Source organism: Pleurodeles waltl, chromosome 11 (genome assembly GCF_031143425.1).
Source record: "Pleurodeles waltl isolate 20211129_DDA chromosome 11, aPleWal1.hap1.20221129, whole genome shotgun sequence".
NCBI classification, from domain to species: domain Eukaryota; kingdom Metazoa; phylum Chordata; class Amphibia; order Caudata; family Salamandridae; genus Pleurodeles; species Pleurodeles waltl.
In genome coordinates this window covers 803,871,984-803,896,810 of record NC_090450.1, presented here as the reverse complement: position 1 = coordinate 803,896,810, position 24,827 = coordinate 803,871,984, and the positions used below count along the sequence as shown (strand labels likewise).

The window sequence follows — 24,827 nt, the reverse complement described above, 5'->3', positions numbered from 1 at the left end:
TGGCCCAGGCCAGTGGAGGGAGACAAGAGCCGGGCCAGCTAGGGGCCCCATGAAGGTGGAAGAATCCTGTAGAGGGAGACGCTTGGTCTGAGGCTGACCTTCACTCGTCTGAGGTGGGACCCTCATATTTGGTGGCACATGTAGCAGGTCGAGGTGGCAACCCTTGACGGAGGTCCCCGGCCCTGCCATCATTAACCCTGCATCGCTGCAGGTGCAGTAATCGGAGTGCAGGAGCTCAGAGATTGGGACATGGACATCCCCGTTTTGTCCACATCGTTCCTTGTTGTGGCTCCTATTTTAGGTGACAGATCTAATCGCCAGTTATGTTGAGAGATTATCGTAAAGTGATATGTGCATTTTCTTAGTGCCTGACATGAGCCAGAGGGGAATGGTTCATTGTAGGTTCTTTCAGAATAGGGTCCTGGCCTCTGATAATGTGTTTACTGCACCATCTGTATTTTTGGGTGACATTTCATCTTAGATGCAGTCATGATGGTGCATTTTTGATAATGTCCTGGCATTTTTGGTGATATGTTTATCCTGACATGGACATACTGGGTAATAATGATGACCTGCTGTAGTGTAGCCATTTTTAATGCAGCTTTGTGCGCGTTAGCTTAACGTATTAGGCCTCTGTGCACTTTGCCCAAGAGGCATTTTATTCAACCTTGCACTGTTATTTTACAATAACCAGTTTCACGGTCTTGTTTTTATTTCATTCTATCACACTGTTTAGCTTACTTCAGCACTGTGTTCTCAAACAATACATTCTTTCTCGCTCTGTGCTTCAGTCAAGGCTACAGTCTGGTACATTGCCGGTAAACGTGGTAAAAGTTTAGTCTCTAGTGTTCATAGAAAGTACACATCCTTACGTAGGGACATTTCTTAGAACATCTGCCTGTTAGTTATAAAAACACTTTCTAGTCCTAGTACACGTTAGAGAGAGATTCCGACCAGGAACCTACAACTAGATGCTGACTGCCCCGTTGCAGATGCTGATGCAGATTACAGGCCTTTGCTCAGGTATGAGGGATGATGTCCTCCCGGGGGAACCTGAAAGTCAGGCTTAGAGCTTCACATGCTGTGCTCAGAATATAACTTAGAGACAACCTAATCTTGTTGCACTATGATAGCCTTATTCTTGTGCTTCACTCTCATCGTTACTATTTTAATCCTACTGTGTTGTGTTAAAATGCAGTTGTTTTATTTAAATCAATCTTTAAAACATAAGCTGCCTTTGTCATGAGACCGCGTTGAGTATGAGAGAACCGGTTGTGACCTGAGTGACCACGACTTCCCTGGGAAGTACTAAGATGTCATGCGCTCGGCTGCCCAATTGTCTCTTCCCTTAGGGAGAGATGAGGTACTGCTAGTTAGCCGGAGCAAAACCCGGATTTGGGGTGACAAGGGTCCTTCACCGTGGGGCAGACTTAGTCCCCCACACTGTGAACGATCTTGCCGCCCAAAAATCCAGTAGTCTCATTAGGATAATGAGAGCCTAAGCAACACTGCCATTTGGGGAATGTTTCACTTTATGTGCATTCATGATGTTGTTTTTGCAGTTATGTTTATGTGTTTACTATGACGTGCATTTTTTGTAACAATGATGATCTGACTACTGCTTGTGTTGCAGAATAATCATTAACCATTATGTTTTCCTGACTATTGCTTATTGTTGCATGGTACTAGTAAATGTGTGATGTTCTGACAACTGCTTGTGTAGCAGGGTATTACTGACGTGTTTGGTCTAATGATGTTTTGCGCAATACAGTTTATTTTTATATAACTTGGTGTTGTGTTTCCTTTGTGGTATAGTTATTGTGTCACATGTGTTGTATGTGTTGTACAATCGCTTTACACATTGCCTCTGGGATAAGCCTAACTGCTCGTGCCAAGCTACCAAAGGGGTGAGCAGATGTTATTGTGGGTGTGTAACTCCCTCGCACTGACTAGAGTGGGTGGGTTCTGCCTGGCTTAAGTGCATACTCTAGCCAACCAGAAACCCCATTTCTAACAGTGCCAAAATTGTTAAAAAATAAAAATGCTCTTCCGATGGAAACTCTGCCTTAACTATAAGTCAGCAGTGGCGACTGCCACTGTGTGAGATATATATAAAGAAAATCCAGAATAACGGTAATCCGATATTGTGGTGGTCAAAATAGTGACATACAAACATTCAGTGTTTGAAGGTTTAATACCTGTTTCAAGGAGGAGTTTCTCTCAGGTTGAACAAGCAGTTTGAAATGTTTTTGCATTTGTGACCTCTTTTGGTGCAAAGGCACGTGTGTGTGTGTGTGTGTTTGTGTTTTCCGCCACAAGGTTCTTCTATTACTGAGAGGCCCAACATACATCTTAGAGATCTATACCAGGTTTACAGAATGACCACTGGCCGTAAGATGACACTGCTGAGCCATGCTCTTTGTCCTTCAAGTCAAGGTTGAGTCAATCCTGTTTAAAGGCAAAAGCAGGTCGTTTATCAGAAGCCGAGTTCTATCCCTGGCCTTGACGAGAAAAATCGACTTGCAGCGTCTGTTCAATGACAAAAGTCTCTCTAGGGAGGTAGCCCGTTTCCGGGTTCCAGGCGTAGACCAGTTACAGGCTCAAGGGCAGCCAGTCACACTGGTTACCATGTCATGATTTTCGTCACTACTGTTCCAAGGGCTTCCCTTGCTGAGCGCCTCTCGTCCGCGCTGTGTTCGTATTAACACTTCAGGCGCACGTGTCTCAGGGCTTATAACAACACTGTTCCTTTCCATTGCTCTTGGGAGCATAGCCAGGTGTTTGCCACACATTCAGGTCATCAACAGGTGCCGTCAGGCATCGAGATTTCACTTTCTCGGGTTAAATAAATACATATACGGGCAAGCCAAGGAGCGGAAGTGATTTAGGCCTATCAGCTTCCGGATCCCTTGGCAACAACCGCTGATCGGGAAAGAAGATAAATATAAAATGTCAGAGCTCAGGAGGCTAGAGGAGGCCGTGAAAGGTTACGCAGGGGGCGCAGTCAGAATGACAGGTGAGGTTTAAAGCCAAACATGAGGAAACATGCTGGAGAACAGGAGCAAGCCGGGCCTGAACGCCGTAAGGTGTAGGGAAGCAGCTCTGTTCTGGCGTCACCAGCAGGGGGCAGCAAAGGATGTCGGACTGCAGTAGGAGCAGCCGCTCTATGCAAAATGACGCTTTCCACGCAGAATGTACCCTGAGAGTCCTACATGTCACAGATATTAATTGACCTGAATGACTGAATGGGGGACGTTGGGGTCCCATAGAGGTTTAGGGGGATATGTTATATCCTGGGCCAGAGCTGCAAATTTGCAGTGGATCATTGGAGGGAACGTCACATCACAGCTTAAAGTAGATCTTTGCAAGTGGCGCTGAATAATGTGCGCCACCTGACGGCAGAGGGAAAAATGAATGGACGGAGAAATATCCTCCTGTGAACTGCTTCGATGCAGTTTGACACATGTCCAGTGGTGGCTGCTGCAGGAATGGCTGGAGGGGCGGAGGAGGAAGGTTGAGAGGGGTGGCAGGATGTGGCGGGAGGATAAAGAAAAAAAAAACATTTACCTGCATCTGCTGGACACCACCTCGGTGCTCCGGTGCTTCCGCTGCCTCAGTGCTACTCTGCTCCCCTCTCTACCCAATCCAGACGCTTGTCTCATGGGAAGCGCTGGTATTGGCATGAGCGGGCTACGCTTGGTCTCAAATCGCCTGTGAAATACACTCGGGTCGAGAGTTCTAAGTGCGCATGTCAGTTTGGCCGGTCTCAGAAAGACGGCCAAACTGACATGCACACTTAGAGCGCACCTAGCACTCCTCCACCCTGGTGATGTGGAGGATGCTGGCCCCGCCCTACAGTCTGCGGAAAAATACAATTATAAAAAAAAACCTCTTATTGTCATTTTATTTTTCTGCCTTTCAGCAATGGGGTAATGCTCCTCCGCGATAGCAGAGGAGCCGTCCCTCAAATATCATTGTTTCGTCTTACCTGACGTACATTTTATAGTTCACTCAATTTCAATTTCCATCTGACACATTCATATACCTCCTATTATTCCACATCTGAATCTCTCAATTAGCATATTTCTCTGTCTGAATGGCTTTACCCTGCCTTCTCCCATTGCCTGCCTCCAATTTCTCCGTCATTCTAGAATTTGTAATGGACCTCACACCGATCACTTCTGTCATTAGATCTGAAGCAACTGACATCTGTTATTACCTACATTCAAGGAAGTAGCCAGAAAATTACCACCAAACTGAACCGTACTTCTAATCACACCGATCAAGGCGAGTGAGCAAGCCAGGATCTTCTTAGGAAAATTCCTTTCCATTTTCACCCTCCTTCCATACATGATTTCACCCTTTTATCTACTAATCCATTCATCGGTCCATCCATTCACATCTCATCCGTCTATCCATCCTTTTACACATATAAATGTTTGGAAAGATACCAGCCCATGCAAATGAGGGTACGGGTGGTACCCTCATTTGGGGGTCCTTGATCACACTGGCACAAATGTGTGCCAGCACAATCCATATTATAGAACGACTATAGAATCATCTGCAGCCCCTTTTAAAATACCAACGTCCCTCAGGATGCACAAAGCAGGTGCACTTGCCGTTGCGCCATCAGGGCACTTTCTGTAATACAACCCCAGCTGCCAAAAGTTTCTATTAGGAGTCAGTCACCGGCGCTACATAATCCAAAAGATTCATAGTTTTGATTCAAACTCTTCCTTCAACCATCCTACACTTCCAATGCCTTCATCTTTCTCTTGCAGGTTCGTTTTCATCACCGCTTTATCTCTGTCATTCTTTTCCTATCTTTCTCTCCTCCGCCTCCTTTCTCTCTCGTCTGCCTTTCTTGCTCTTATTCTGGGTCAACATCTGAAGATGAAAAATAAGTTTCAAGAAAGTGAGTACAGTTGCTCTTCATCTGCAACCACCTAGATCAATTAAGCACTGCTTGAGGTGGAATCGTTGCTTTCCAACGTGATTTAACTGCGTGTTTCAGGTCTAATTAGTTCATTCCCACGCCTCTTTTCTGATAATATTTGATAGAACCTGGAGTTACACTGCACAACAGAACGACTCATCATCTACCTCTTTTTTTTACAGGGGATGGCTGAAAGCACTTCTTGGGTACTGTTAGGGACAACATCATATCTTTGACAGCGTCTTCTGGCATGAAATGGAAATGCTTGTACATCTCTACACTTGTCAATGTTTCGCTCTGGAGTGAATAAACACCATGTTCTATTGGAGAAGGAAACTGGTAATTATTTGACTAAAAAAAGTGTCCCCGGAGAAACATAAAACATTCCATAAAAAGGAAAAATATTTTCTTGAGTGTAGTCGTGTTTTCCCCAGGGACACTGCCTAACAGGAACAAATTGGGCAATTAGAAAGCACTTTTCATCACATCCCTTGCTCATGCAGGTTCATTTTCTGAGAAACGTTGTATAATGGTGGGAGGGAAATTGTCAGATATCATATGCAGGATATGGACAGAAAACACTCATTCTGCTGCAGGAAATGGGTCCTTTTGGACTTTCTTGATTTACAGTTTGAAATACAGTTATTAGAAGAATGAGTGTTATGTTTCCTCCTCTAGTGATGTGCATTCTGCTAAAGTGGAAACATTTATGGTGGAAAGGGCTTTGTTGCCTGTCCCCTCAACAGGCTTGAATTTTTGGAACGCCTCTTCCTGCTGCATCTTTTTATACATTGTCCGCTTCTTGCAGCCTCACTCTGTTCATGCCCTCTTTTCTCCCCCATCACACAGACGGTTTCAGCATTGCGCTTCTATGTGCTGTGGTTTGGTGAGAAATAAAGCGCTGCAAAGTCAGTGCCAGGAAAAAAAACGGCAGCTCTAGTTTCTTCGTTTTCTGTCAATTTTATGTTACACTTACAGTGAATAATATTTTATTACTCATAATTAGTGCAAAAAATAATTAGAATATGCTGGAATATGCCCATCCCTGGCAGCTGAGGTAAGTAAAAAAAGATTTAAATCCATGTTGTGTGAGTGCATGTAGGGGAGATTATGTTTAAGTGAGAGAGAGTGTGTGTATGTGTAAATGTGTGTGCAAGTGTAAGCATGCGTGTGTGAGAGAAAGTAAAGGTGAAATGGCGTGTGATGTCACCTCCGCCACACCTGGCAGTTTGGTGAATTGACGTTCAGGGTCTTGACAAGCAATTAAGTCCAGCATGCTTGGCCGGGTCGGAGTAGGACAGAAAATAGGCCTGGGCACCAAATTAAAAGTGGTCTCTTTAAGGTGCAGACAAGCAGTATAGATGTTTTGCAAAACATGGGACACTGTGCAGTTATTTGCTGCAAGCAGTTTTAGTGTTAATAATCAAGGATGCAGCTTCGAGAGGTGGTGTTTGGGGTGTTACTCCCCGTAATAAAGGTATTTTCTGATAAATAGTTGGGTACTGGTGCTTTCAGTCAGGTATGGTGAGATGTCTTTCAGATTTCAGCAACAATATTTACATGGAGACAAAAACGTACACACAGTCTCCCGCTCTATTTTGAACGTCCTCAAAAAATATTTATTATTTTACAAATTTAGTTTTCTCTCTGAGCTGTCCTACCAATTCACATTCCTCCCCCTTTCCACTGCCCCTCGGGCCCCTCTAATGCTCCTGCTTATCGTATAATGTATTTAAACATTATGGCCCTCATTACAACCCTGGCGGTCAAAGACCGCCAGGCTGTTTTGACAGAAGCACCGCCAACAGGCTGGCGGTGCTTCACATGGGATTACGACCGCGGCGGAAGCGCCGCAGTCGCACCACCGGGACTGGTGGTTTCCCGCCACATTGGTCCCGGCGGTTGTAATCTTCCAGTTGCCCAGGGGATTGCGAGTCCCCCTCCCGCCAGCCTTTTCATGGTGGTATGAACCGCAATGAAAAGGCTGGCGGAAAGGGGAGTCGCGGGGCCATGCCCCCTGCCATGGTCCCATGGAGATTTTCACTGTCTGCATAGCAGACAGTGAAAAGCACGACGGGTGCAACTGCACCCGTCGCACCGCCGCAACACTGCCGGCTCCATTTGGAGCCAGCTCCCGTGTTGCGGGCGAGATCCCCGCTGGGCCAGCGGGGATCTCCAAATAGACACCGCGGAAGTGCGGCCACATTGGCGGCCGCGCAGCGGTTTCAACTTGGCAGTCGGCGCTTGCCGTCCGCCAAAGTTGAAATGAGGGCCTACATGTCACCCTGATTGTCGGAAAATCTGAAGATCACACTCCCCAGTCTTACTGACCAAGGTAAGCCCGTTAATATCAGAGACATCAAGAGTGGAAACGGGTGAATCAAACAGTAAAACTGTCCCACAGACATAAAACAGGCCAATGCACTGCACCTGTCATTCCAGCCTTTTGGGCACTGTCCGATTGCCCTATGGGCGAGTTCCACCTCAGGCTTTGCAGTGACCTAGCTCGTCGTCATGGCGACTGTGACCAGGAGCCAGGGAAGGTCTCTGAAGAGCTGAAGATTAGTGCATGACACAGAGTACTCACTCCATCTGTGCAGGGCCGTTCTAGAAACCAAACTCAGTCGGGCAAAAATACCCAATCCAGTATCACACTGCCCGAGGTTGTGACTACAATGGGATGATGGTGGCATGAATGGGTCAAAGCAGCTCATCTTGCTCTGAAACCGGCCAACAAGCCTGCAGGAAATGCAAGAGTACAAGAATGGCCTGTCCGGCCCTGCACGTGTGCTGTGCGTGTGGTGGTTCCATCTCAAGCAAGCTCCCTATTGTTTACCTTCTTTGTATGTTGTTTTCTCAGTTGCCTTGTGTTCTATGCACCATACAACGCGCTTTCAAAACTCTGATGCCTCCTGCTAGAGATAGCAGGAATCACAGAGCTGGGAAGGAGTTTGTCAGACACAGGAACTGGGTTCTCTGGTGACCATTAATTGTTCTTCAGGTTTCCTTCTCATATGTTCACCTACATTTGTACTACAGCTGAGAGCTTGTAGTTTTCTGATTTCTCGAAATCCTCTTGTGTTTTATTTTCTGAGTGCAGAACCCTGTTAGAAGGCAGTCCTTTCAATACCATCAGCTGGGCTGGACTGGGAACCCAAAGCAGCCCTGGTAAATGTTGTCAGACCAGCGAGCAAGCCTGACCACTACAACGGGACTTGAGGGGTTCTTTCCCCTCCAGTAAATTTGGGGAAAATGGTAAAAACAGTGCATTCTACAAAACATTTTTCATTATACATTCAATTGTATTGGTTTCTAGAGCATAGTAAATAATGACCTTATGGTGCACGACAATCTTTATTGGGTCTCTTTAATGACTCCCTCACCATCACCCTCTAACAGCGCCTCTCATTTCTCCATATCCCCTTTTGCACATGTATTTCATTTGTTTTAGAGCGCCTCTCTTACCAGAGTAGGGTGTTGGAGCACTTCACATCACACCAGTCGTGACTCGTAGCATGCGGAAGGGACGGGATGGCGCGGGGTGGAATAAAAATAAAATTAATAAAAAAAAAACACTTACCTCGCTCGATCACCGCCGCACTGCTCCATCTGCTTCTCTGCTGCACGCACAGGCTACCAGCCTGCCCTCCTGGCAATCCTGACGCTGCTCAGAGCAGCATTAGGATTGGTTGTGAGCACCCAGCCAGGGCGCTCCCAGGCAGACTGGGAGCCTGTGCATGCTCTCTCCAGCCCGGCAACTATGTTGCTGGGCTGGAGAAAGCTTACTGCGCATGTGTGTTTGGCCGACCCAAGACTGCCGGCCAAACATACATGTACACTGAAGGGGAGTGCTGTGCACTCTCTCTCACTGCTCGTCACCCCCGTGGCCCCGCCGCTTCACAAGAAGATGATAATAAACACTCTTTATTATCGTTTTCTTGTAAAGGTTTTGCAGCTGTCACTGCTGTTGAGGGAGGGAGGGCACTCCTCCCCTGCATCTCTCACTCAAACACACCCACACTGAATCGCACATGTGTAAATCAGCGTATAGAAAATATTACATAAGACAAAAGGCACTACAAAGTTTAGGATTCACATTCCATCAATACTGGTAGGCATTTTTTTAAGAGTACTTGGTCTGGAGAAGCATAAACTCGGGATTCAGAACGTAACACAGCAGTTAGGTTTGCCTTTATTAATAATACTTTATTGCTACCCAGGCAAACCCTTTTTTTTTTTAGCAAAATCAGGATAATCAAAGACAGGGAAAAACATAACTTTCTAACCTATACCATGCCGTTTGCATGCAGCTCTTTTTTGGCACTTTATAGCTCATTGTGCTAGATTACGATTGTAATTTATGAACTGAACTGTAACAAAATAATCTCTGTGACGAAAGCAATATCCCACTGAGCATTGCACATAAAATACTGTTCTGTGATCTGCATTGTACATGCTCTTTGCAGCAGGAATATTAGCCCTCTGCACTACCTCAGATGAGTCAAAACTGCCACTGGGCAAACCTCCAATCTCCAGCAGTTACATTAACCACCAGAGTTATCTTGGTACTTTTATTGTTGCCTGAAAACTGTTGGATCTACAAGGAACTCTGCAAAGCTTTTAAAACAGCTGCACTGCTACAAAACCGGGCCACAGTAACAAAAGCGCCCCCTCCCCACAAGTCTCCCTGGGAAACGCCTGATGCCCGGGACAGCCAGTCTGGCCTTAAAGATCAGTAAGGCCTTACTGCCACCTTCCGCAAACAGGTTCTGGTTCCAGACAAAGCTGTGGACATGTTTTATATTTCTAAAACGATGCACAAGCTGTACCCAGGTTCTGCCAGGCCACAGTGTAACTTTGAAAGGTGCACATTAGCACAGGGACATTTCCACAGCGCGGCAATTCGCCTCACAGCAGTGATTCAGCATGACGCCCACAGGCCATGTTAAAACTCTTTATCCAAAGATATTAACTTGCAGTGCTATATTTCCCTTGTGGTGGACTGTACACTTGTGAATTTGAGAACATAACTTTAACTAGTACTAGAACTCGTAAAGTTGAACTGGGATTTTATAAACTATTTTCCAATGCACATCAAGTAAGAACACTACGTTTTCCTGCCACGCGATTAAAGTTATATGAACGGGCTGTCTGGAAGAAGTAATCAGACGGCTCTCTCGCACTCCGCACCAGAGGACAGCTTGTTGGTATCAGTGTTGGAAGTCAATTACTCTCAGGCTAGTAAAACTCATCCCCATTTTGCAGACGTAGCCAGTGGAGGTTCCACAATAGAAGGGATGTTTCCCTGTATTCTGACACTAGGCATAAAGTACTTTGCTATACTCAGCAGGAGGATGGGTACCATGGTTAGGAAAGTCTCCTATTGGTCCCTTTTAGCAGCTGAGTTTGGTCCCTTTTAGGGGCTTCCTTTTAGGGTCCTATGAATCAAAGTTTAGGATTTCTTCCTAAAATAATATGCAGAAGACAATCTCGAACGATTTTAGGGCTCCAGGCCTTTCACATTGTTAAGAGACTCTGACTGGCCTGAGTCCTTGAACGGTGAAGATTGTTTCCAGACAGATCTGCCCCTTCCCTGACTTGATCATAAGAAAGAGCGTGATCCTTTCCAGCAATGCTTGGATTTCTGAGATTCTGAGATGACCAAATGGAGGTAATCCTATGAATTTATGCATGGTTGCTATGGACCCATTCCGCCGTCCCTTTAGTGGTAGGGGAAATTATTAATGACGATACAGCTAAAACAGTTAATCCCACTCGATGATATATTTGCAGATTTGGAGAGTGCCCTATCACCACGATGGGTGTTCTGGCACTGAATGGCACCATATGCTAGATCTGCTGTGCTTTCTCTTTTCCTGCAGGGCATGTTTTTTTTAAACTTTGAAAAAGGTCCTCGTCTTATAGAGAGACCCACTTCAGTATGTTGACCAGGGCCCTTACAAAACCTTAGACATGCCTGCCTTGAAGAATTCATCTCGTTGCTTAAGGCACCAATCTGAAAACTAAGTAGGGTACTGCTGTAGTAGCTGGACAAACCTAGCTCAAAACACTGTCATAACTCATGTGGGTTGGGTGGTGGTCCATGAAGTCCACCAAGAAATGTAGTAAAACACTGAGAAAAATCAAAAAGTGCTGAATGCCAATACTTGAATTACTTCAAAAATTGTTAATTTGGTGTGTGACTAGTGTATTTTTATTGTTTCTTGGTACACTTAGGGCATCTCAGAAGAGGACCAATGTATCTATCTATTCATGTTGTGGTATTGGTATAGGGCAAAACTACTGAGGTGGTAACAGCAATGTACAGGGGGTTAGAGTGCTAAGATATGATTCGGGGTTGTTTACAATAAGGTGGGTAAGGCAATGCAACGCAGACTCCACCTATCCTACTCCAACTGAAGTAATGTAGGTAGAACTAACAGACCACAAACAATTCGACCTGTGGTAAGCTACACTGGGCCTCAACAGTAGAGGGACTAGCATCTGCACTAACCTGTGCTTCCTGGGTGGACTCATGGAGAAAACAACTAACATGTTGATGGAAATGCTTGCATTAATCTCCAACACTGCAATTACTCTGCTTAACATTCTATTCAGTTATTTGTTTACTTGAAGGTACCACTACAGAAGAGAACCATTGCATTCAAATCAGCCAGGGGATGTCCTGCAGCACTCCCTTATTCTCTACACATATCAACCGTGCAAACCCCATACACATTTTGGCCTTGTTGGTGAAGTGCAACCCTATAAACAGTGAGCAACTGGACTCAAGCAGTGGTAGAGGGGAATGCTTAAATCAATGTTACCCAGGCTCTTACCATGGGCATCATTGTCACCGCTATGTTTTGCTCGCTACGTCATTATAGAAGACAAACCATATGCAAAATAATCTTGAGCCCCTTCTGGAATGGCAAAGGCAAAAGTTTGAGACAGGTATAATATGCAGGTCTCATGGCTCACTATGGTAAGGGACCCAGGCTGAACCACACCTTAGAGGCCCATTAGGCCATACTGCCTGTGGGGTTACCTGTGTACCCATACACTTTTTGAAGCTAGAGGAAGACTGATTTGCATATGCTTGGTCTTCATCTGTAATGGCACTATTGATCAAATAATTAAGGAATGAAAATCTGCCTACAGGAGCTCAAACTCATTTTCCTTACACGCCTTTATGTTATTGTTCCCTCATATATCAACAGGAATGAAATTGGAGGTTTTATGTGACCACCAGGACCCTCCTCACAGTGGGAACCATCGATTCTCTGTACCCACCAGCAAATGGGAGGCCATGATGGGAGACCAAGCAGCAGAGTGAGGGTTGGAGGGTGAAACTCACCATTCTCACTGTCCACGTCAATCAGCTTGTCCAGAAAGTCCTTGACCCGGCTTATGGTCTGAAGAATAAAGGGATGCAGAGGGGCCATCCACTGCTCTTTTCCGTGCCCAAGCTGCTGGCCCAGGTTCCCGATGCTCTGGACAGCCTGCAAGAGGAGATGGAAGTTATTTTAGCTGTGCACAGAAGCAGTGTAGTGCTGCTTCTTGGTCGAATTACAAAATGGAGTTTGTCTTAAAGTTAAGCGAATTTTCTGTGTGCCTCACATAAGGTGAGTAGCTATCATTTGTGCAGCAGGTATACTAGGTTCTGCTCCACATACACACTTAATCTGCCCAACCCGCACACCCTATAAACAACTGAAGCAACCAGAAAGAAGCCCTGAATAGCCCCCATCTTTATAATCCAAGCGTCCGAGGGGCATCTCGACAGTGTCTGCATTAGGAGGGCTCGGCATGGAATGCATGCAGGGCTGATTTATAGGACGCAAACGGCACATTCTGTGGTGATTCGGGGGCTGGATCTCCAGGGGTAAAGCAATGCCGATAGACGATGTTAAGGGACGCTGTATTGCACAGCTGTTGTGGTGGTTCTATTACTGGGCCAGTGGGGTGCTAGATTGCAACGGGTGCAGTAGAGTGAGTTTAGCAGGAATATAGTAAATATGTGAGCGGTAACCCCAGTAATGATTCTACTGTGCTTGCTGAAGGCCAGACCTCTGTTGTGCTTGAAGAGATGGTCTCAGTGATGATTAGGGAGAGCTTTCTGTAGGTCACCACTGAGGAAAGGGGTGCATCAGCAGATCAGAAAGTGGTGGTCTTGGAAATAACTACATTCGGCTTGCTGCAGGCTCAGGTGCATCAACAAAATGGCCCATGACAGTACCAGTAATGGTTATGCAGTGGCATACTTCAGGCCAGCCTCAGACATAGGGTGGATCAACAAGGCTGCAACAGTTGTTCTCCAGTAGCCATGCAAGCTTTAATGTACACCTGGACCAGGTTCAGAGTGTATAAACCGGGCTATGACTGTCATTCTCCAGGGATCATGCACGGTTTCCTGCAGGTTAGGATTGATGTCTAGCAGTAGAGTGCAAGTAATGGTCCCCAGAGATTGCAAAGGACTTATCACAGATCAGGGGTGAGGTGCAGTGGAGCTGTGAGTGATGGTCTCCTGTCATAGATTAGACTAGGAGTTGAGTGGGTCCGCTCAGCCGAGGGTATTGGCTCCAAGAGTGATTGTGCACTGTCTGATGCTGATCAGGCTGAGGCTCGAGGAGCACCAGCAGAGGTGTGTATTCCACACTAGCTCTCTTGACGCAATGGATACCTAAACGTTTAACAGAGCTTCACAATCAGCTTTTCTCTCATCCTATGACTGAAAATTCTCCCACTTTTCCCTCTATGGCACACCTTGGCGAGAAGCAAGAGGGTGCGGCTGGTCCTAGTGTCAGCATGCTGGTCGCGAAGGTTGAACAATTTTGGCGTCAAAATGGCAGGAGCAAAGAAACGCAGGAACAAGAATCCACTGATAGCGAGGTACTTCACATCCTGCAGATAAAGAACACAGTATATTCAGAAAAAACTCTAATGCCATGCATACGGTAAAAAAACAACACACTGACAAACTGGATTAGACAAATAATGCATTGTGAGAAAATCAAACCACCACAATAGGTAAACACCCAGAATCAGCACATACTTCCCCAGAGGAGTTGATGACTGAAGGAACTGCAACTAAACGTAACTACCCAACAGATAAACAACTCAGCGTGACTGGCACCACACGTCGTGCCAGGGGGTACAGCAGCTCAGGCTGGTTTCGCTGCTGCTCAAGTAGATTTTCTACTTGAGCGGCAGCTTTCTCAACCCAAACGGCCGTGGCTGCCCACGACTGCCCACATTGGGAAAATCTTGCCAGGTGCCCTCCTAGTGCCCGAAAATTGTGCTAGGGAATGCCATTACTTGCTTGCGCTCCCTAACTTACCATTGGCAAGCCACACCTGAGAAAAAAACTGCATTCGTCTGTCAGTGGAATTTGCCTGGAAATCCGCGTTGTGGCCAAAACTCGGCCAACTCCACCAGCAGAGCCGAACTTATTGCCCACCCCAGTAAAAACTCCAACCTGGTAGGCACAAAACAAGGACACAATAAAGACTCAGCACCCTGGAAATATCACCTTTGTGAATTAATTGTTCTCTTATTGGCTCTGGTACCACTGATGCACACTAACGAAATGATTTTTGGATGCATCTTGTACAAAAGGCAAAACAGGCTTAGGGGACGCTGTGGAAATGGAAGGGAAACCCATTCCTGAAACAGCTTCAGGACTGCTCTGCTCGTGTCTTTAAGAAGGCCAGTTTAGCTCAAAAGAAGTGATTTAAATTCAGGTTGTGAGGTTACTTAGATTTTGCATAAGAAAATGGATATCATGACATATATTATTTAGAGTGAACCAGTCTTTCAGACTATTGGACTGTGTTTAATTGTTTCTAAAGAGTAACGTTGGTAAAAAATCAGCAATATGTTGTGTACCCCAACATTTGAGTGGTCTTTCTCGTTATTTCTGTGTTGTGCAGTTACATCATTTTATGATGCTAATTTAGTCTAACCCAGATTTAGAGAAAATAAAGGCAAGGTATAGAGAGGTACTAAATATTATTAAGCAGGATCTTGAATTTCACACATGCATGTGCAACACCATTTACAGTCATATGGTGTCTAGAAATCAATATGCATATAGCACAAAGGAACTAAACCTGGCAAAAAAAGGACGGATGCTAGATATAGATGGTAGAAAAAGCTAAAGAAGGAATTATAACCATCCCCTCGGGAGGTGTAAGTGATACAGGTGGCAAGCTCAGGACAGAACTTTTGGCAATGTCCAAAGGCTTGTGAAAAGTTTTTGCCGGGCCTGGCAAGGGCAAAAAAACAATATGCAGAAACACATTTTCTGTGGCAGGAGCACCTGATCAACGATGTACATTGTTTGTAACAGCAAAATACGTTTTTACAATCTTCAAAAATTACTTTTAGGAGATTTGGAAAAAGACCTGTCAAAGGGTTGTGACCGCAGTTGTGGAAACAAATCATTGGTCAGATATTGACACCTTAAAGGGAGTCATATGTGATCTGCAGAGAGAAAGCTGCCCCTGTAGAACATCTCCTTTGGGAATAGTGTTCGAAGCTTCGACAAGAGAAGGCAGTGGTCATGGGCCCCTTGCCTACCTTCTGCAGTGTTTTCCCAAACAGAAATCATCTTTTTTAGGGTTGAGCGCGCAAGCACTTTGGCTTGTTGTAATTTCTCTGTGGGCTTTTAACCACGCCCACTGTTGCTATTCGTTCTTTGCTCTACTTGTTTTAAATGCTTCATTTTTATTGGTGCATTTTGTGAAATGTCCCTCCTTTGTGTGCTGAGTTCCCTCCCAGGTGATTTCACTACGTGAACATTCTTGTTGGCTATCACACTAGATCACGCTTCCTCCTGTTAAAGCGTGAGATGGCCCCTCGTCTGTTTTTGGTTTGCCTTTCATCCCAGTGCGATCCTTTCTAGACATTCACTCAGAGAGCCAATAATTTTCGCACTCACGCTCATGGCGGCCGTGGCACTTTGAATTGATTTCCTTATGTCAACTGTTTTACTTTTCATTTTCAATGTATGTGGCAAGGAAAGTCTAGTTAGGAATTTATAATGCTAATAGCTCTATATCGAGCAAGCACGAGACCCATTGAATTGCAAATGCTTGTTTAAAGTAACAAGTCCTGTAAATGGACACTGGCTGCAAAAAAAAAAGAAAAAAAGTGTTTCCTGTTTTTGGAATACGCATGCGGGGAAGGTGGTCTGCTGTCCTTTTCAGGCCTTCCTCTCTGAATTCGGAGCCAATCACAAGGGGGCACTAATGTTACCTAACTAATTATTATTCATTTGTCAGGTCAGTTTGCTACACCCTGCATGTTTCGAATTTGCCAAGCTACCTATCAATCTGGTGTTCGCAGCGCAAATTGCATTCACAACCCAACCCAGCCAGTGTGCAAACTAGCAAGCCGGGTTTACTGAAAGGGAATAGTACATCAAGGGCCAGATGTACCAAAGGATTTTACCCATTCTGTTTCTATGGGAAAAAGCTTTCGTACATATGGCCCCAACTCCCTAGTTTTTTTAATACAGAATCTGGCGCCATCTAGTGGCATATCTGTGTTATCTGGCTCAGCGTTAATAATAAATGACAGGTTTTCTTGACAAAACTACGTGTAGATTCTGAAGCAGGAGCACGCGGCCCTGCAAACGTGCCCACACGCCCTTCTTGTGTTGGCCCTGAATACCTACATGGAGGGGATGGGTGTTGACACACTATACTACAGAGCAGCAAAAAATGAGTGGTTTCTTAGGTGGCATGAGTGCCACTCATCAGCCATGCTAGTGATCTCAACTTCCTGATAGATCCAGATTAGTGTTTGAGAAGAGGTGATGCAGTTAGAGGCATGTAACATAGCAGTCTCGTTGACTGACGACCCTGTAAATAAGACTGTAGGGAACCAGATGAGCTGGGGAAATAACTGCAGAGCCTTTTAAACACCAAGTGATCAGGAACCTTAGGGGAAAAATCTAGCTGCAAGACAGACCAAGATTCAAGCTGTGATTAGGGATCAGTCATTATGTTCTTCGTAGTAGCAGTGCAACAGATAACAGACTAAAATCAGTGAAGGTAATCACCTGTCGAAAGAGAAGTATGGATTACACAGAGGGAAGGGAAAGATCACAGTCTGAGAGTCCTAGAGGTGTGGTGATGCAACGAGAGAAAGAATCAGACGGGGTACAGAAGAGAATACGATATCAAGGACAGGAATAAACTTAAAAGGGTATGTGTTGGAGAAAGTGGTGAGGCATATTGACTGTATATTTCCGAGAAGTAGGACGCACAGTGAGTAGGATTCTAATAGTCTGAATTCTGAGAACGTTAGAGTGAAATTATTTAGCAAATGTATTGCCCAAGACCTTGAAGGATGTAAAGCCAGTACAAGGGAGAGAGAGCGAAATGGTTGGATGGTTTAAGATTTTTAGGGTGAGGTTTTTGCTTTAGTATTTCTTTGGTCTTACCGAGGACACTCATTAGGATGTTCACGGGTATTTTATATTCCTATAGATCACTGGGCAAGCATGGTTTCTGTGATTGACAGATTTGTCTTTACATAAATGCTTGGGAGTGGATTTGAGAGGTTGATCAGGCATTCAAGGTAGAATGGGTGAAGGTGCAGATCAGACAGTGTGTCTGCAAAATGGGGCATATAGTTCCGTCAAAATCGCTGGTGGAAAGTGAATTGGACAAGTGTCAGAGACCAGGAATGGCTCGAATGAGACATGCTAGAAGGCCATTCGAACTGAATTTTTCACCTTAATATAGGAGTGCCAGCCATTGGTTTGTGAGGGGCTTGAAGGATAAGATGGATAATGCATGATCAGGCAGCGAGGGATTGAATACTGGGATGGAGAAAGAGATATCGACAAGATGAGTGGACAGGGGAGGAGTGAGTATTAGTCAGGGATACATTTTTGTTTGGCTGTTATAATTCTGGGTACAGTCACCAAGAAGAATGAATGTGGAAGAATGAGTGGGATGCACTAAGATGGAGTCAAGATGGTGCAAGTAGGATTCTTCTGGACCCAGCAGTCAACATCTCAGGTTTGTGCGACCAGACACATACAAGCTTGATGCATGCTAGGACATTATCTCTCTGACACTATGCCATAATTTTATGTTGCCCGGTAATCTGACTGACAGACCAAATGTAGACTAGCTGTGGAACTCATGCAGAACACATTCTGATGCATGCTTGAAGATTATACGCAATATAATGTCACAATGCACTAGCAACAATGCATACAGGACGTATTACCACTTCCAGGAAAGGAGCAAATGCATACTCCTGACCACCATAAGAAGTGGTAAAGACAGGAGGTAAGCAGGGAGACTTGTGGGGGGTGAGAACTATAAATAACTAGCTCTATAATCCTGTTACTAGAGATTCATTATCTGACTGCATTTAAAGAAAGCATCTAGTGTCAGGTCCCACCGCCCTTCCCATGATGGAGATAGCTGTTTAGGGAATAGTCAATATTTTGTCAGACCAAGACACAATAAAAGTAGCCATTGATAATAAAGTTGGACATCATGCCTGAAAATTAAACCAAGAGGTTTATAGTTGAAACAAGAGAACACTGTATGTTGTGCTGAGACACTTGGTGTGGGTGAGAAGGGTAGGAGCAATATAGAAGGTGCTAACCAAGCAATACAGCACACTTCATAATTAAGGGCCAGATGTAGCAAAGGGTTTTACCCATTTTGTGTCTATGGGAAAATGTGTTCATACATGTGGCCCCTGGTCTCTGAAAATCATTAGCGACAAAGGGCCTCTGTGTATGCTCCCATGCATGATCTCCAGAGCCAGTCATCATCCCTGAGAATTCTTAGGTAGTCACGGGACAGCTGTCATATTTTAGTATAAAAGGCCACCTTCTTCCCAAGCAGTCTGTTGACTCTCTTGGGAAACTGTGTAAATCAATGAAGACAGATGTATCAATTCTTTCTTATTGTACACAAACCTTAGACCACTCGAAACAAGGGTAATGTAGAGTACTCTAGCATGGTTAGGACTGTACTCCTGCAGCATACCACTGCCCTCTTATGGCAGAAGAAGTCAACAACAAGTCAACTCTATAGACATGTAGAGTCTTAATGCACCCTCATGATTTTGACGTTGTGGCAAGAAGGTACCAACCTTTGCACAAATTTAAACTACAATCGGAACTTTATAATATATCTAAGGAGATTGTGTACATTAGACACACGTCTAAAAGGGTGTTAGAGAACACCCCAGACAGAAGAGTGGTAATTAAGTATTTTAATGCCTCATCAGGGTGGTAAGTGCTGTAAAAATACAAGGCTTAAAAAGGCAAGGGATCCCAGCAGGTATGCATAAGTCAAGTACAGTGATAGTAAACGTCAGTGTATGTTGGCCAGTTTTTAGTATTTACACCTATCACCCCTTTCCCCTGGTCCAAAACAATTTCCTAACACAATTTTCGCAATAATATCTCTGGCATCAACTCTGCCAGAAGGTCAGCTATGACACAAACCCATCAAATTTCACCACAACCTCTTGGTAAACTTGGACTGAATTGCCGTAAGTCTCATCAGCCCTCCTGTACATTGCCCTGGCTTTCTAAGGGTGGGGAAAAGCTCACGGACCTAATGGAAAGGCCTTCCCTGGCTCTAAGAATGGCTCCAGCATTGGGAGCCGATGAAGGGTGATGAGAAGGTGAAATAAAGGAGGCCCTTGTATGAAACATAAGTGTAAATGTATCCCATGGTAGAGTAGACAGTACACAACGACTCTGAGCGATCGCCCAGGCTCCAAGGAGCAACTGACTAAGGCCTAGAGAACTCTCATCCAGGGATAGTCAGGAAAAAAACAAAAAAACGTTATGCAGTTAACATTCTACAACTATATACGTCTATAATACTGGGCCACTGGAATTATGCAGTAATGAGGGACTAATGATGTGGAAAAGGTGAAAAATAAGTGGCAAAGAAGGGTGATTTCTTCAACCTATTAGGAGATTAAAGAAAACATATGTGGCATATTCTCTGGTATCATCATTTTCCAGAAAAATTGGCCTTGCGAAATGCTATTTTACCATTTTACCATATATATATATATATATTAAATTAAATGTCGTAATAGGAGGTGGTATTAGAGCAAAAATATTATACATTAAAAAGAGGTACAAAATATAAGGCATTCTTCTAAATTCACAGTGCCTCACGTTTGTTTGAGAACAGTGTTTAAATATGTATATTTTTCCTTTCATGTTACAAACAAAACCTGTTTACCACGATCACCATTTGGTAAAATTAACATTCGAAGGACAAGATGCCCACTTCCATGAAGCAATAAACACGTTTACTTTTATAGTGTCAGGAGCTGTGTGGTACCAAATAGGAAGCATTTTAGACACCTTTGATCAATTTGAGGTAGTAACATTTTTTGGTGGTCCTGTACATTATGTAGTGGATGATGGATTAAGGGACAATTGTGGCAACTCCGTTATTATGTGGAAAATAGACAACTAATGACATAATTCCAGTGGCTCTTGGAATACATAATACCGGAGCACACAGGGAGGGAAGTGCCAGTGGAGTGCTCTCACCGTAAATATTAATAACTCTCAGTAGAGGACACGGGCAGTGCACAAAAGCCTCCTCAAGGTAGGTGTAAATAGCACTGATTTACAGGCTTGTACAATACTAGGTGGCTCTTACAATGAGCATTTATAACGCTTAAGCTCTGATAGTGGGTCGATTTCCGCTCCATGACGGCAAATATTAAAGGTTCACTTGTTCCCTGTGGTAATTCTTGTGCATCTGACAGATATTGTTGTTGTTTTTGTGTGTGTGTGCTCTTGTGAGAGAGAGTGAGGCAGGCAAAGAGAGAGAGGCAGAGAGAGGGAGAGAGGCAGAGAGAGGGAGGGAGAGAGAGGCAGAGAGAGGGGGAGAGAGAGAGAGAGGGAGAGAGAGAGAGACAGAGAGAGAGATAGCGAGAGAGAGAGATAGCGAGAGAGAGAGAGAAATAGCGAAAGAGAGATAGATAGCGAGAGAGAGTGAGACAGGCAAAGAGAGAGAGGCAGAGAGAGGGAGAGAGGCAGAGAGAGGGAGGGGGAGAGAGGCAGAGAGAGGGAGGGGGAGAGAGGCAGAGAGAGGGAGGGAGAGAGAGGCAGAGAGAGGGAGAGAGAGAGAGGGAGAGAGAGGGAGGGAGAGAGAGGCAGAGAGAGGGGGAGAGAGAGAGAGGGAGGGAGAGAGAGAGAGATAGCGAGAGAGCGAGAGAAATAGCGAAAGAGAGACAGAGAGATAGAGAGAGAGATAGCGAGAGAGATAGCGAGAGAGAGAGAGAGAGAGTGAGAGAGAGTGAGTGAGAGAGAGAGAGAGACAGAGAGTGAGAGAGAGAGAGATAGCGAGAGACTGAGAGTGAGAGAGAGCGAGAGAGAGAGGTCTTCTCCTGCAGCCACACCTGCCAGTGCTTATACTCCTGAGGCACCTGAAGCTGATGGCCCCGTCCTAGGCAAAACTACCACATTTCACAAAAGAAGAAGCAAGATGGAGTTTTCAAACTTGTCTTTTGACATTGCTCATACCACTAGCCGAGGCAGCTTTAAGGTAAAAGTCAAGGGCATGCCCCTGGCAAAGATATCACCGAAAAAGTACCCAGGTGGTTGCATTTTTGAGTCCTGCCGTTTTGCAGAGATAGCTCGCTCTGGCAAAGGAAACCGCCGGTTAGAAATAGCAGAAGTGTTCCTAACACACCAATACTCATTGCAAGAGGGAGGGAGTGTTAAGTGACTTCGTTGTGTCCCTGGCACATCCGACACACTGACCCTGCTGCGTCTACCATCTATGCAGCGGTGCCAAAATCCACATACAGCAAATTGGGGATCTTGGCACCGCTGCCGCTGATTGCAGAAGCAGCTGCCCTTTAGGGTTCTTGGGTCTCCCACAGGCGCAGCTAATACCTTTGGCAGGGAAACCTTATACTGAATATCTCAGGCTTGCCTCCCAACGCAGCTTGAGCCAATGAGAGAAGAGACTGAGGGTAGATGATCTAAGCCCGTCCCCTGATCGGCCCACTCCTGGGAGTTAGGAAAAGAAAGACTCCCGAAAGAGTCTGTGGAATCCCTCGATGGTATCCCAGCCGGTTACTGGCTTCCTTCCCCTCATATTCTCAACTCTCCTCTTTTTAATAAATCTTTCGGCCTGTCCTCCTCCCGCTCCTTCTTTTGACCTCTAGATTCTTCCCGCACGGTATCCTTTACACTTCTTGGTTCCAACACCTTCTTGTCGCACCGTTCTCTCAATCCTACCTCATTGGCAGGGTCTGGAAACTGGTCTTCAACGCGCTTGTGCAGCTGCTTGAAGGCCACCCTCATGACCGGGGGACACTGCTCCACGGAGTTTATGATGGCGTCCATGATGTCACTCAGATACCCTTTCAGGAGCTCCAGGCTGCTTTCTCTTATGTGATTCTCTGACAGAGAACTCTTGAATGAAATCTTCCTGGGAAATGAGATGAAAGAAAGAGTTTTACCAACAAGCTGTTTCACACTTGAATATTCTGACCTCCGACGTGAATGCTGCTCCCCTGCTTCAATAATGCAACCAACATTCCAAAGCTGAAGAGTGGGTCCTCCCATGGACATGAACAAGTAACCAATATTAGACAATGTGTATACCCTGACCTTTCCACGACGTGATCCTCCTGACTGTAATACAGCAAAGTGTTCCCAAAATTCAAGGACATTCAGAAAAGTCAGGAAGATTAATCTCTTCTAAGCAGATATCCAATAGAAGCACAAGAGCACTTTTAAATTCACTTATTTCTCACTATGCAAGCAAATGCCAGGACTTAACCTAGCTTTATATCTACAATCACATATTCCTAAAAACCATAAATGCAGCAGTGAGGTTAACTAAAGATGTGATTTGTTGAACCTGAGCTCCTCATTTCCTGACACCATTGTTTTTTATTCTTAGGCAAACGTTGATGCACACCATCTGCATGCAATGCACTTAGGGCCTATTGTATTGCACTGTAATAAGTGACATTATGTACAAATGTTCTGTTTCATTTTCCCCGAATGTGCATGTCTTTATTTTCTCTGCTTGTATGTTTGTTATGTAGGATAACTCAACAAAAGCTACTTAAAATGGATTATAAAAGCAGATGTTGGTTACTTTTTCGATATATTCATGAAGATGCAAATAATGGCAGCCACCTCTAGCTGGTGCCACAAGGTGGAGGTGCATCCAAAAGTTTCCTGGACATTGTTTCTTTTTTTAAAAAGGTGACCGTGCTAAAGGAAATCAGGGACAGGCCTACATGAAGTTTGTGATTCAAGCTCCACAAAAACCTTCCGGCAGGCCTGTTAGGTGAGACCTTAGGTCTAACAACCTGAAGCTTTTGGTATTTTCCCAATGTAAGAAGAGCACCATGGGAAGCTTACTCACTCAGGTAGGTAGGAGTTTGTATCTGGAATCAAGGTCTGATCACTGTTAAAGAAGTCTGATCCAGGCTCCATAAAAACCTCTTGAAGGCCTGTGGGGTGAGACGCTAGATCTAATAACCGTTGGTTTCTGGTAGTTCCTCACTATACAAGAAGTAACGTGGGAGACTGACTCCCTCACCTGTTAGGCGTTCACCTCTGGAATCAACTTATGATTGATATTACACAACGACACAAGACCTGATGTTATTAAAAAAAAAACTGAAAAGGTCGCTATTCCACAGGGACATAATATTTAAGGGTAATCATCACAAAGAGCGTGGCAATCCCTTTCGTGAAGGAATTTCATAAATGCCACGGACTGGGCTGGAACACCATTCATGAAGTGGCACCCTGAACTGAACAGCTTAGGTCATGACCATCTCACCTTGCCAGTTGAGGTAATAACCCCTACCTCAGTAGTTCAGACAATCCCCTCCAACCCAACCAGTCAGGCACTGACTGTCTGCTCTAATCATTTTACAGGCTTATCCTCAGACATCAAAGTGACATATACAGTCTTTCTTACCTCACCGGTTTCCTAACTAAGCGTCTGACATCAAAGGACTGTGTACTTACCCATTGACCATACCAAATCAGGTACTCGCTTTATGATTTCAGGTGGATTTTCTAGATTTCTCAGACCCTAACGGTTAAGACATTGACCGCCTGAAGGGACAGGTTTGGAAGAGACAGCAACTGACCTCTGATCTCCCAAGCTCATGGACTACTGCTTTAACCTCACCTGGTGCGGGTCTGGTCGATTTTGCATGGATCCAGTTCAATGTACTTCTTCTCATCAAAGATTCTATTCACTATTGGCTTTAAGACTTCATGCAGGTAGGGCATAGCAACAACCTAAAGGGAGAGGGAGAGAGAGGGAGCTGAGGGAGGAAGAAAGTGTGTGATACAGACCCTCCTCGCACACCAAGACTTAACCAGTTAGTGGATACATATTTTTGTGCACTTCAAGCCTGTGAACAATAGCTGAAAAAGACCTTTCTGCCACACTGAGCTCACACACATCAGATGGTACTGCCCCCTAGAGAAAAGACTACATACATAATCAGATAGACACTTCTCACACACACAGCCTTCACTTGTATGCAAGTAGAGACTATGCACACACCAAGCCTGTAAGCATTAGCAGTTACATAACTTCTTTAGGCATTAAACCTACACATATTCACAATTGAAGTCTTCCTCATGGACCAAGCTGGCACGCCAGCTGATGGAGATCACCCACATCACATGACTGAGCCCATCAGCCAACACAGAACATCCTTCGACACCGTTCCTGTGCCCATCAGCAGTTAAAGATCCTACACAACAGTTTTGCATCCATCAGGAGATTCTGCACATTTTCTAATACTGAGTCTTTGGCCAGCAGAGGATACAGAAGCTCATCAAATGCCACGTTTACACCCATTATCATATGGAGATCCT

The 24,827-nt window shown here is 44.9% G+C and overlaps 1 protein-coding gene across 2 annotated transcripts in view; it reads right to left on the bottom strand.

Moving 5' to 3' along the window:
* RASAL1 (RAS protein activator like 1) overlaps positions 1-24,827 on the bottom strand; it is a 658,663-nt gene that overhangs the window by 100,899 nt on the left and 532,937 nt on the right. For both annotated transcript variants that reach the window (XM_069214557.1, XM_069214558.1), the window contains exons 12-15: positions 24,127-24,239; positions 22,203-22,395; positions 13,703-13,840; positions 12,294-12,438 (exon numbers count right to left, since the gene is read on the bottom strand). In XM_069214557.1, coding sequence (XP_069070658.1) covers positions 12,294-12,438; positions 13,703-13,840; positions 22,203-22,395; positions 24,127-24,239 — 589 coding nt within the window. The remainder of the gene's footprint in view (positions 1-12,293; positions 12,439-13,702; positions 13,841-22,202; positions 22,396-24,126; positions 24,240-24,827) is intronic.